Source organism: Canis lupus, chromosome 1 (assembly GCF_003254725.2).
Source record: "Canis lupus dingo isolate Sandy chromosome 1, ASM325472v2, whole genome shotgun sequence".
NCBI classification, from domain to species: domain Eukaryota; kingdom Metazoa; phylum Chordata; class Mammalia; order Carnivora; family Canidae; genus Canis; species Canis lupus.
Window position 1 is genome coordinate 76,248,733 of NC_064243.1, and position 12,637 is coordinate 76,261,369.

A 12,637-nucleotide genomic window follows, 5' to 3' on the forward strand; every position below is an offset into this window, starting at 1 on the left:
CCTCCTATATTGTCTAATTTGTGGGCATATAATTTTTGTGATTGTCTCGAATCCTTTGTATTTCTGTGGTGTTAGTTGTTACTTCTCATCTTTCATTTCTGAATTTTATTTGGTTCCTCTTTTTTTAAATAAGTCTAAAGGTTTATCAATTTTGTTTATCTTTTTGAAGAACCAGCTCTTGGTTTCATTGATTTTTTTCTGTTTTTTTGTCATTTTGTCTCTCTTTCACTTATTTGTGCTCTTACCTTTATTATTTAATTAATTCAACTAACTTTGGCATTTGTACTTTTCCTAATTCCTTTAGATATGAGGTTAGATTGAGATTTTTCTTGTTATTTAAGATAGGCCTGTATTGCTAGAACTTTCCCTCTTACAACTGCTTTTCCTGTGTCCCAAAGATTTTGAAACTTTGTGTTCTCATTTTAATTTGTCTTGATGTATTTTTAAATTTCCTCTTATTTCTTCATTGACCCATTGGTTTAGGAGCATGTTGATCAGCCTCCATGTTTTTATTTTTTTTCCACCAGCTTTTTTTCTTGTGATTTTTAGTTTCATACCTCTGTAGTTAGAAAAGATACAAGATGATTTCAGCCTTCTTAAATTTATTGAGGCTTGCTTGGTGGCTTAACATGTGATCTATTTCATGTAATGTTCTATGTGTACTCTAAAGAATTGTATATTCTGTTCTGTATATATCTGTTTAGACCAGATGGACTTATGTGTTGTTCAAAGACATAGTTTCCTTATTGATAGTCCGCCTGGATTATCTATCCATTGATGGAAATGCGGTGTCAAAGTTCTGTACTACTGTTTTATTATTGTCAGTTTCTCCCTTTGTGTCTGTTCATCTTTGCTTTGTATATTAGGTGTTCCAACATTGGTTGCATGTATATTTACAGTTGTTATATCCTCTTGTGGATCCCTTTATCGTTTGTAATGCCCTTTTTTGTCTCATTACAGTCTTTGTTTTAACATCTCTGGTCTAAGTATTGCTACTCTCACCTTCTATTTAACTTCCATTTGCATATAATTTTTTTCCATCCTTTCACTTTGTCTGTTATGTATCTTTAGGTCTAAAGTGAGTCTCTTGTAGGCAGCATATAAATGGGTTGGGTTTTTGTTGTTTTCATTATTCATCCTACCACCTGATGTCTTTTGACTGGAGCATTTTGCCCATTTACATTTAAAATAATTACTGATAGTATATACTTACTGACATTTTATTAATTGCTTTCTGGTTGTTTTGTAGTTCTCCCTTTTTTCTCTTGTTCTCTCCCCTTGTAATTGATGACATTCTTTAGTTTTATGGTTTCGATACCTTTCTTTTTATTTTTTGTGTATCTATACCAGATTTTTAATTTGTGGTTACCAGTAGGCTCATATATAATATATCATGTATAGCAACCAATATTAAGTTTGAACATAGCCTAAAAGAACTTCATTTTTACTACCTCCTCCACTTTTTTACATATATGTTGTCATATTTTACATCCTTTTATTTTGTGAGTTCCCTTAACTTTGAAGATATAATTGATTTTATTTCTTTTAACATTTTTTTAAGCTTAATAAGTGTTCATTCTACTCCCTTTACTGAATTTTTGTTTTTGGTTAGAAGATTGTTTTCTTTCATAGTTCTCTTACTTTTTAAATTTCATTTAAATGAATAAATTTAAATTCATTTAAATGAATAAGTTTCATTTAAATGAAATTCAAAATAAGCCTCCTTATTTTGACTTTCTGTGTTTGTCTCTGTGAATTAGATGGAACAATTGCTCCTTCCAAACACAAAGGAATGGTCTTATATCTGATCATCCCCTGTGTAAACTGTGTGTTCCTGGTTGCTTTGGCTGGCTCACTCTGTGGCTGGTGTAGGCTGGGGTTCCAGAGCTCTCTCTGCTGAGGGCACCTTGGCAGAACAGCTGAAGCTAAAGTGGGTACAAGCCAGTGGATCCTGAGGTGCTCACACAGGGGGCACCCTGGTGGGTGGCTGAAACTGAGGCAGGTACTAGCAGGGTTTTCTCAGGATGCTTTGTACAGGGAGTTCCCTGAGTGGAGTGGCTGGACCCAAAGCAGGTGTTAGTCAAGATGCCCTCACAAGTCATCTGGAGCTGAAGTAGTATGGGCCTGAAGGGTTCCAGGTTGCTTTGCTCCTGTGATACCTTGGTGAGACAGCTGGAGGTATAGTGAGCATCGATCAGGCAAGTCTCAGAGTGTGCTGTGCCAGGGCCACTTTGGACAGTTGGGGGTGGTGTAGGCTAGCATCCCAAGACCTCACTGAGGCAGTAAACTAGGGCTCTCAGCTCCCGCTCCTGTCCATGCTATCAAGACAGAGGGAGACCGTAAACTATAGTGGTCACCAGCCCCTTTGGCCTAGAGACAGTTCCAGCAGCTCTCCTGACATTTGGCAGAATTCTAGGGCTGGATCCTTTATATCCTTGCTGCTCTTTTAAACCATAGCTCTCTCTGTGTGTCCCAGGGCATCCAGGATGAGTAGGGGCTGGGTGCTCAGAGCTTGCTAGGGTGGCAGGCTGGCTATTCTGTCCAGACCCTGCTCCCATCTGTGCTATCAAGGTGGAGGGCGAATGTAAACCATGGCACTTGCCAGTCCCTCTGACCCAAGAGTTTCAGCAGTTCTCTTGCCATCTGGCAGAGTTCTAGGGCTTATTCTAATTGGTCTTTTAATCGTAGCTTGTTTTCTGTGCTCCAGAGCAATGAGTATGCTCACAGTCCCTCAGTACTGTTCCTCCCCTGTGCAGTTTGCAGTATCAGGGGAAAGGGATTTCCTTCATTACAATGTTTCCACCTCTCTTGCCGTTCTCTGTGTTCTATCATGTACAGAAGCTGTTCGTTCAGACCTCAGTTCTTCAGGAGGAACTGCTCTGTTACTAGCTATAGATTTGGTGTGTATATGGAGGAAGTGAGTTCAGGGGCTCCCTATATTGCTCAGACCAGAAGCCCAGCCATTGTTGCTTTAAATATACCTTCTATCCTTCCCCCACCTTTCCTTCTTGAATTTCCATAATGCCAATATTGTTTCTTTTCATTGTGTCTCATAAGTTCTGTAAGCTAACCTCCCTTTTTTTTTTTTTTTCATTTTTTCATTTTGTTTCTCTGCCTGGATAATTTGAAATGTCCAATCATCCAGGTTGCTGATTTTTTTCTTCTGCTTAGTCGAATGTGTGGTGGAAGCACTCTATTGAATTCTTCAGTTCAGTTATTGTATTTTTCAGCTCTAGAATTTTTTTTGATGGTTTCTATTTCTTGGTTGCATTCATTTTGTTCAGTTTTGCATTTTCCTAATTTTGTTTCATCACCTATGTGTTCCTGTAATTCACCAAACTTCTTTAGAAGGATTATTTTTAATTTTTCAACAGTTCACAGATCTCTCTCTCTCTTTAGGGTTAGTTATTAATGCCTTAATTAGTTTCTGTTGGACAGGTCATATTTACCTGACTTGTTGTGATTATTGATCACCAGTGAGATACTTTGTTATCTGCAAATTGTAAGTGATCTCCTCTCCCAGATTTTGCAGGTTCATTTTGGCAGAGAGGGTTCTTCAACAGCTTGGTTTGGGTTTCTGGATCTGGCTACTGGTAACATCATTGGGCAGGTGGGCCTGCTATTAGGGGCTATTTTGGGGCATGGCACGTATATAAACTCTGAGGTCATGGGTGGGTGGGTATGCCACTGAGAATAGCTGGATGGGACTGCTGGCTTGGTACTTGCCCAAGTGAGGCTGTAGGGTGGGCATCACAGTTGTCTAGATTCTCTGGGTAGTCTTACTAGATGGTCAGGCCTGGGTGCTATGCTTAGCAGTTAAAGTGGGATTATGGATTAGTTTCCCTGTCCTGCCAGGGCAGCAGGACAGGACTTAGGACCCTTGTGTTCTTTGTTGTCTGGGGACCTGAATCAAGCAAGGATACCCTGGGCAGGTGAGGCTACCAGTTTTGCTCTGCAAAGTGCCACTGTGAGCAGGGCTGTTGGAAGGGCTAAGCAGTTTCTGATGTGTTCTCATGAGGTTCCTTGGTCGGGGGGGGGCTGAAGCCTATTCAGCAATGAGAAGCACTGTGACTTAGTTCTCCCCGCAGGAGAAGCAGCTCAGAGACCAGTAAGGCTCTTGGTTGTTCTTACTCCAGTGGACTCATGCCACAGATTTTCTGGCCAAACAGGACCCTTACTTTGCTCTGAGGACCCTTACTTTGCTCAGTCAGCTCTGCCCACTTATCCCTCAGGCTGAGTGTTGCCCAGGTGGTCTAATGTAGCTTTCAGGTGTTCTCACCAGCCCTTCCTATCACATTCTGGGGAAACAGTTTTCTGGGGAAAATTCCATAGCTGCTAGCTGTGACTCAACTCTTTTGCCTGGGAGGGCCCCCTTCAGGCAACTTTTAAATTTTCCCATCAGGCTTTCTGGTTGAGAGGGGCCAGGAGCCAGGTTCTACAGAGTGTGAGGCTATGACTATTTTTCTGACCAGGGAAGAAGGGTCAGACCAGGCTCCAGGGATGATAAAACTCATCTGAGAACCCAAATCAAGCAGACCTGAACCCTGCAGCATTCCCAGAGTGTATCCCTGACTTGGTTCTGCAAATGAACAGAGCCACTGGTTGGGATTACTACTTAGGCGCTGCAGGTACGCGCTAGCTCTCCCGAGATCCAAGTGCTGCTTGTGGGAAGTCCTCCTCTGCTCTTCTGTCACAGATTCCCAGTTTTTGAGCCCCACAGAGCCCCCTATGATCCCCACGGGGCAAAACCAGCTCCCTTGAAGCAACCCACAATCCTGGATATCACCTCTGGTCTCTCTTTTCTGGAGTGTGTATCAGCTCGGGGGAGACTTCCCAGCATGGTGCTGCACTGGCCAGGGAAGGGGCAATATGGTCTGCATGTAGCCATTCCTCCACCCTTCTAGTGTGGTCGGTCTGTTCTCTGTGGTGCAGTGGGCTGCTTCAGCCTCACTCTCATGTTCTAGGATTCTCTCATTGGTGTCTTGTCCAGAAATAGCTGTTTCTTATGAGGGGAAGCAAACAACTAAGTCAGGTATGACCAATGTCGGCATCTTGGTGATATCACTTCTCACACATCTTAGAAATCCTGAAATGTATTAATTAAAAGCTGGTTTATAGTGACTAATGCACCTCACTACCACTTTATTGCCTTGTAGATCCACCCTGAGGAACATGGCTTTAATAAAGCCAGACCTTCATTTCCCACTAAGAACCCAAGACTCAAAATGAGGAAAGCTGGCTTTACGCAACTTCATTTTCCATCTGTTAACACGAAGAGTTGAGAAACACTTCTCCTCTGATAAACTTTAAGAAATAAGTTGCATACTCTTTGACCAAGCAATTTTCCTTTTAGATAATTGTGGCAAATGAACTCAAATGAGAGGGTAAAAAAGCTTTTATACGTAAAGATGTCTCCTAACATCTCCCCCCCCACCTTTTTTTTACAAATACAAAGCAATCTAAATCTTTGCCAGTAGGCAATTAATTTATTGTATTAGAGAACTTGGCAACTGTTATAAATAATGCTATTGGAGTTCATTTCAAATAGAGAATGTCTAAGTTAAAACATTAAATGGAGGGAGCAAGATACAAGTTTATGCATACATGATTGCAGTTATATAAAACTAGAAAACTAGCTTGTGCCTAGAATGAAGACTGGAATACATAAAAGTAGACTATCACTGGATAGTAGATTCTGTAATTTGTCATCCAATGAAGTAATACAGTAAGTGTTCACTCAGAATTAGAATAGTGGTTTACTGTCATCTTATTATTGCAGACATGACCAAAGTTGGAGGTTTGCAGACCATGATTGTACACATAAATATTGTAAATATTGTCAACCATTTGAGGTGTGTTGCTTATTTTAGGTTTAGCATATTGACGTTAGGGTCTTTTATTAAAATGACTGTTAAAAGTTAGGATTCCATAGAATAATTTCATGGATTCCTTGAATTCCATTTTTTTGGGGGGTTTTGTTTTGTTAGTGTCCATCTATAGATCTTTGTGGGAATAAAAAAAAACAACCTGAAACCTAAAATTAAGGGGAAAAAATGTCTCTTTACAGGTGTTCCATTACCCAAAGAAGACATTTCTGCCCCTCTGATCTCTAGCTCACCAGTGAAGGAAGCCCGGGAGTATGAAAGCCCCCCAAGTGAAGAGGAAGATAAAATAAAAGAAGAGCCCCTGACTATCTCTGAACTGGCGTACAACCCAAGCGCCAGCCTGCTCCCCACCCCTGTTGATGATGATGAGATTGACATGCTCTTTGACTGTCCATCCAGGCTGGAGTTGGAAAGAGAAGACACAGATTCATTTGAGGAACTGGAAGCAGATGAAAATGCCTTTTTGATGGCCGAAGAAGAAGAGCTGAAAGAGGCTCACCAAGCTTTGTCGTGGAGCTATGACATTCTGAGCGGCCATATTCGGGTGAACCCACTGGTCAAGAGTTTTTCCAGGCTCCTTGTGGTGGGCCTGGGGCTGCTGTTCTTTGTATTCCCCCTGCTCCTCCTCCTTTTGGAGTCAGGTATTGATCTTTCCTTCTTATGTGAAATCCGCCAGACGCCAGAGTTTGAGCAGTTTCACTATGAATACTACTGCCCTCTAAAGGAGTGGGTGGCTGGCAAAGTAAACCTCATCCTCTACATGCTGGGTTGCTCATAAAGGTCGTGACTCATATGACTAAGGGCTATATTCAATACTAGTGATTTGTTTTTGTTGTTTTAGTTTTTTTTTTTTTCAGCAAATGCCTAGTTCTGAATGGTCACAGGGCCATGAACAGGTGTTCCTTACTTATAACTGATTATTGAAAATTTTAAGTTAGCTTTCCATAATTCACTACAGTTAAATAAGTTCACGTCAAATAGTTATTTTAGTTACAGGTCAGGAAGATGGCCTTTCAATAACCAAAAATGTATTTATTTTTTATTATACTACAGACATACTCTTTATCATAATACATAATACATTGAGCTGAATTAGATTTCCCCTTTTTTAATAGCACCATTATAAGGTTCAGAATCAGAATTTTAGTAAAAACCCAAGAGAGTTTTTGAATATAATCCTTAGTGAAAACAATGTCCTCTAACCGATGCCTATACAACTAAATTTATGCTGGGCTTTTGTTTTCTGTTTTTTTAAAAATATTTTTATGTGTTCAAAATATTTTGGTAAATTTTTAGCAAAAAAAGAAGCCTCCTGGAGTTATTTAAGTGTACAGATTGTAAGATTAATGCACAAAGGGTATGTCAGGAATTTTTTTTAATGTTTTGGCACTGGTTTGTTTTTTAAAATATTTTTGGCTGAACCAATTGCATAATTTGTTGTTACCTGCATATAAGATAGAAAATAGGTAGAAAGACACTGTAGTAAGTAAGCTCTTGAAATGGATGATGGAACTGGAGGATGTAGAAACAATACTCAAGCGGACACAGGATGGTCCATTTTTTCAGAGTATTTGGACAAGATGAGTTACTACTTTCATTTGCATTATGTTCATATATTTTGGTTGGGGAAACAGAATGTTTTTAAAAGAAAGTGAAACCTTAAAGGAAAAAGGTTAAAAGGTATGCTAGTTAATTGCATATTATCGTACATTAACCCAAGAGTGGAAGCAGATGGGAACTGGGCAAGTAGCAAAACAGGAGTTCTGGTGAGGCTAGGGGTGGCAGACAAACCATCTTTTATGAAAGTGGTGGAGATGCATGGTATTGGATGATGTAAAGAATGTGCACTTGCTGTCTGAGTTGACACGAATATGTGTAAATGGATCTAAATAAAAGTGGAGAAACTTTAAGGCATAATTTTTTGGGTCCCTCATGCCATTCATTGGATTCGGTGGGAGAAATTTCAAAAGAAAGTTGTGTGAGAGAGAATGAGAGAGACAGAGAGGATATGAAAAGAATGGAATTTGGCTTTTTGATAAATGCTGATGATTTTCCTTTGTGGTGGCCCTTATACTCTTTTTCTTTCTCAGATTTTTAAAGATCTTAACTCATTCCTGATTGGGGCTCCCATTAAGAGAGTAGAAGAGACTCATTAGATGATCTAGCATTTCAGGTTGGATTAAACAGTAAAATGACTCCCTAACCAGATAGCAGAGGGGACAAATGTTCTAGAACCTTCCTTCATACCATAAAATCCACAATAAATGATTGATGCCTCCCCATGCAGAGTACTTACCGATACTGTGGTATAATTAAGAAAGAAAAGAGTATGGAGCTTAGGATAGTGCACTGGGATTTCTCCATGGACTGAGAATATTCCATTACCTTCATTTACAAAGAAATTGGGCACCTTTAGTCTCTCCTTAGCTGTAATAGATGCTCCAGCTCTATTATTAGCATCCTTTCTAAATTGGCCATGCCTGTCCTACTCATTTATGGAGCTCTGAGTGCTCTATTAGACATCTGTTTTATTTTTTATTTATTTTTTTTTTTAGACATCTGTTTTAAAATAAGTTTTAAGAGTTAGCTTTCAAAGAATTCAGTTGAGCAAACTATAATATACATTTGCTATTAAGTTTGTAGGGTGTTCTCTCTTGTGCTTTCATAACTTATTTTGCTTTTTATTGAAGAATATTTAGTACCTGAAATTTGATACCAACATAGAATATATTTTCTATGGTTTATTTTGGAAGTTTTCAAATGGCCAGCATTGACATTGAAGGTTGTTTTTTTTTTTTTTTTTACCTCTTTGTTAATGATTTCCAAGTCATACTTTCTGACAAAAGGCTACCCCAGTGTAGTCTGCACAAAATTAGTCCCCCTTGTAATCATGCTTCCTATCATTTCCTTTGAAGTTCTAACCATAACAAGCCTAGTCCTTGCCCTTTAAAAGTAACATTAAATATTTTTTTTAATTATGGAAGTAATATATTGCCCATCATACAACACTGAAAAATACTGACAGGATAAATACCACACATAATCCAACCATGCAGATTTATGTTAGGGAGTAATCAACATATTTTAACATTTCCAGGTAACATCTCTTTTGGGCAAAGACATTAATAGAAATGTTTTTAAGCAAAGGAGTTAACAGAATAGGGCTTGCTGAATTTAAGCAATAGCTACTAAATGTAAAACTGGGATCCTGAAATGCCATTTGTCAGAATAGAATCAGCATTTTAGAAATATCCACTTCAGTTTTGTTAAGAGACAGTCACCAGCTGCCTGAATCTAATGAGGAGAAAAGTGCTTCCAAAGATGGAGAATATATAATATAGTGAGAGATACAGAATTCAAAGCAAGTGTGTGAGTATATGTATATTCCATATTATTGGTATAGATGTGTTTATATATGAATCTGTATATATGTGTGTATTTGTATACACACAACTGATATGCCCCTCATACATAGTTGTATTTATTTTTCCCCAATTGAGGAGTTTGTGACATGTTGTTATCCTTTTCCCTCTCAGATACCATGGGATAAAACCCACAGTCTCAAAGGTTTCAATTTTCCATGAAAACTGTGTGTACATTTGTGGTTTTATATACACACATATATGGCACATACATATACACACACAATCTTGTCTTTAGTGCTAATGCAAGTTGGATCATGAAAAAAATGTAGGTAAAGTATCGTGTATTTCTGTCTGTGCTTGGAGCATACTGTAAAATGTTATGTATTTGGAATATATTTTGTGGTTTGTCTAATACTTATAAAGACAACTCTGGGAAGAATTCAAAAGTTGATTTCATTGAAATACTAGAGATACGGGGGCCATGTTACCTGTGATTGGAGCCTTATCTTTGTATAGTGAAATCTGCATTTCTATGTCAACATCCAGATTGTTTTATATGTTAATATGGTGGCAGGAATCCCTAATAAAAATACTCTGGGGAAAAATGTTTCTGCAATCATTTAGTTTTATTCAAAGTAAAGTTGCATTAATAGCCTGTTGAAACTACAGAAAGGTAGGTCACCCTTGAATGGTGATAGTCTGAAAAAAAAAAAAAATCACAGGTAATTGATGGGATTAGTCCTTTGCAGAAATCACTCAGGCTAAAAAAAAAAAAAAAAAAAAAAAAAAAAAAGAAAAGAAAAGAAAAGAAATCACTCAGGCTAAAACCAGGAATATTGAGTGTACTGAAAATGGACCCAAACATAAAAGATATCTTAATTTCATTAACTAAACTATAGCTAACTAGAGAAATAGCAAAGCATGGAAAAACAGAGAGGTGTTCTTCATTGCACATAGGAGGAAGGATTTCAGACTGATAAAAATTAGTAGGTCCTCAGTTCTGACAGAAAAGGGTGCTTTCCTATGCCAGAGAGAACTACGTCAGACTCAACTCTCCAACACTTGCCATGAAACTTGAATCTGTTCATGGACCCTGGAAGAACCTTACTCTTCTATTCTGGTCTTCCCCTCCATACAGCATGGCCTAGAAGGCCCACTGCTTTTGTTTAACACAAAGCTAACAACTCCATGCCTGACCGCTAGATCAGAAGGTGTTACTGTGAATGAAGCAGAAGGGGCTCTCTATACAATAGGAACACCATAATGTCAAGCCAAATTTACCTCAGCTGTGGTGGCCCCTTAAGTCCTGTCAATCTTGGTTTTACGGAGATAATTGATATACAAAATTCTAGGAGTTTTAGGTATACAATATAATGATTTGATATATGTATATGTTGTGAGATGATTGCCCAAGAAGCTTGGTCAACCTCCAACACCTCACAGAATTACAAATTTTTTTTGTGATGAGAACTTTCATCTGTGAGCAGATCTCTTAGCAACTTTCAATACAATACAGTATTGTTAGCCAGAGTCCCCATGTTGTATATTACATCTCCAGACAGAACTTCTATCTGGAAGTTTGAACCTTTTGATCATCTTCATCCATTTCGCCCACCTGGGGGGTAGGGAGTGGCTAGGGAAGATCTGTCAGGTTCTTACAGCAGTCATCAGAGGCCCAGGTTATAGAGTACAGGCAAGAAAAAGAATTGTGTGGCTATTCTTCAGGTATGAGGTGACTTAGGGACCTACAGTCCCAGCTCCAGTGGCTGTAGCCAGCACCTTTGTTTGGCTTAGTGTCTGCAGACTGGAAGGTTCATACAAAGTGACCCTCGGCTACTTATTCCTTGAGCAGTCCAGGCTCTTGACCCAACCTCACCTCTTAGGAGAAACCGTTTTCCTTATTCCTCCATTCTTTGCTTAGCCAAACAGGGAAAAGATCTAACCACACTCCAGCCTGGAAGGAAAGTACTGGGGAGAAGCTTCCATCTCTGGGGATGGTTGTGGTTGATGAATGTGAGCCTCTTTGGGCCATCTTTCTCTACTGGGTGGAGATAATGTACTAAAAGTCCCTGCTTACTTGTCCTCCTGCTTCTTCTCTCTCTCTCTCTCTCTCTCTCTTTCTCTCTCTCTCTCTCTCTCTCTCTCTCTCTCTCTCGGACCTGCTTTTGGGCTTCCAGTCTACATGCAGTAAACAGACCCAGCAGGACCTGCCCGTGGTGGGCCCAGCCAGGACTCGGCTCTCCACATTCCAGCCTCGGTCTGTGATGGGGTGGGTAAGTTTGGCGAGCACTGCCCAGTGGGCTCAGCGGTCATCACTTCCAAGAGGACGAAAGAAGCCTCACTTGGGTCTCAGATTCCAGCTGTGTTGTCTAATCAATTAATAAAACTGATTTTACTCCTCTCCTGACCCTTGTGTCTATTGTCTACTGGGAACCAGGGTGTTGGGTGGGGACAAGATTTGCACTAAGGACACTCAAGAATATTTAGGGTCTCTGCAACCTCCAATGTTGCCAGCAAGGAAAGAAACGAGAAGTCTGCTCTGGCTGAACTTCAGGTACCAGGGGTTGTCTGCCACCAGACCTGACTGGCCTTGCAAGTGGCTGAGGGAACTTGAGAGTCAATATTAGTAAAGGAAAAGAGGGTTGGTTGGAACCCCACATCCCTGTTAATCTAGAGCTGATGCTTACCCCACATATCTCCTTGGAAAGAGAACCAAGGCCACTTTTCTGGTTGTAAAGGAAAACTCCTACAAAGACAAAGGATATACTTTAGGTGAGTACTAAGTATTGAAACATGTCTTATGAATTACAGCAGCTCTTCCAGCTAACCCTGGTCACTTTGAAACTCCTCATCCACAAGAATAAGGATTACGAAAATTGGCTTTCTGAGACTAGCCTTCAAGCCTCTCAGGGGAGAGAACGTACTAACAAACCTGTGTGAATTTTCACTCTGCTTGACAGTTTTCATAATTTAAAAATTCAGCATTCTGGTTTCAGCATCAATCTCCTGTAATTTACTTGGTGAGAATCAACTGCCTCCCATCCTGGATCAGCCCAAGTGTCCCAACAATCCTGAACTGCTGGTTCTGCAAAGTTGCAAACCAGACCTTGAACAGTGGTGGCCACATAAACATACTGCTCCCTGGTCTTAGGGTTCCTATGTAATTTATTTTCCAGAACTCTTTGGAGAGTGAAAGGGGGTATTTTTAGTGATTATGTCACAACATCAGGTATTAACTAGGATGGCTCCAGATACTCTACCTGTAAGGCTTTTTTGCTCAATAGCTAGGTGCCCTCTTTCAAAAACTGCTCCAGGTTCTTTCTCTAAAATAAAGCTCTTGACAAAGTTAGAGAAGGATTATTGCCTGTTACTCATATTCTCATCCTT

At 39.7% G+C, this 12,637-nt stretch overlaps 1 protein-coding gene across 3 annotated transcripts in view; it reads left to right on the forward strand.

Moving 5' to 3' along the window:
- FRMD3 (FERM domain containing 3) overlaps positions 1-11,657 on the forward strand; it is a 294,321-nt gene extending 282,664 nt beyond the window's left edge. For 2 of the 3 annotated variants that reach the window (XM_025423225.3, XM_049116366.1), the window contains one exon: positions 6,068-9,855. In XM_025423225.3, the coding sequence (XP_025279010.1) occupies positions 6,068-6,663 (596 nt within the window). In that variant the 3' untranslated portion in view covers positions 6,664-9,855. Of the gene's footprint in view, positions 1-6,067; positions 9,856-11,427 lie in introns of those variants that run through there. The other variant, XM_025423226.3, reaches the window with a different exon arrangement.
- Positions 11,658-12,637: the final 980 nt, after the last annotated feature.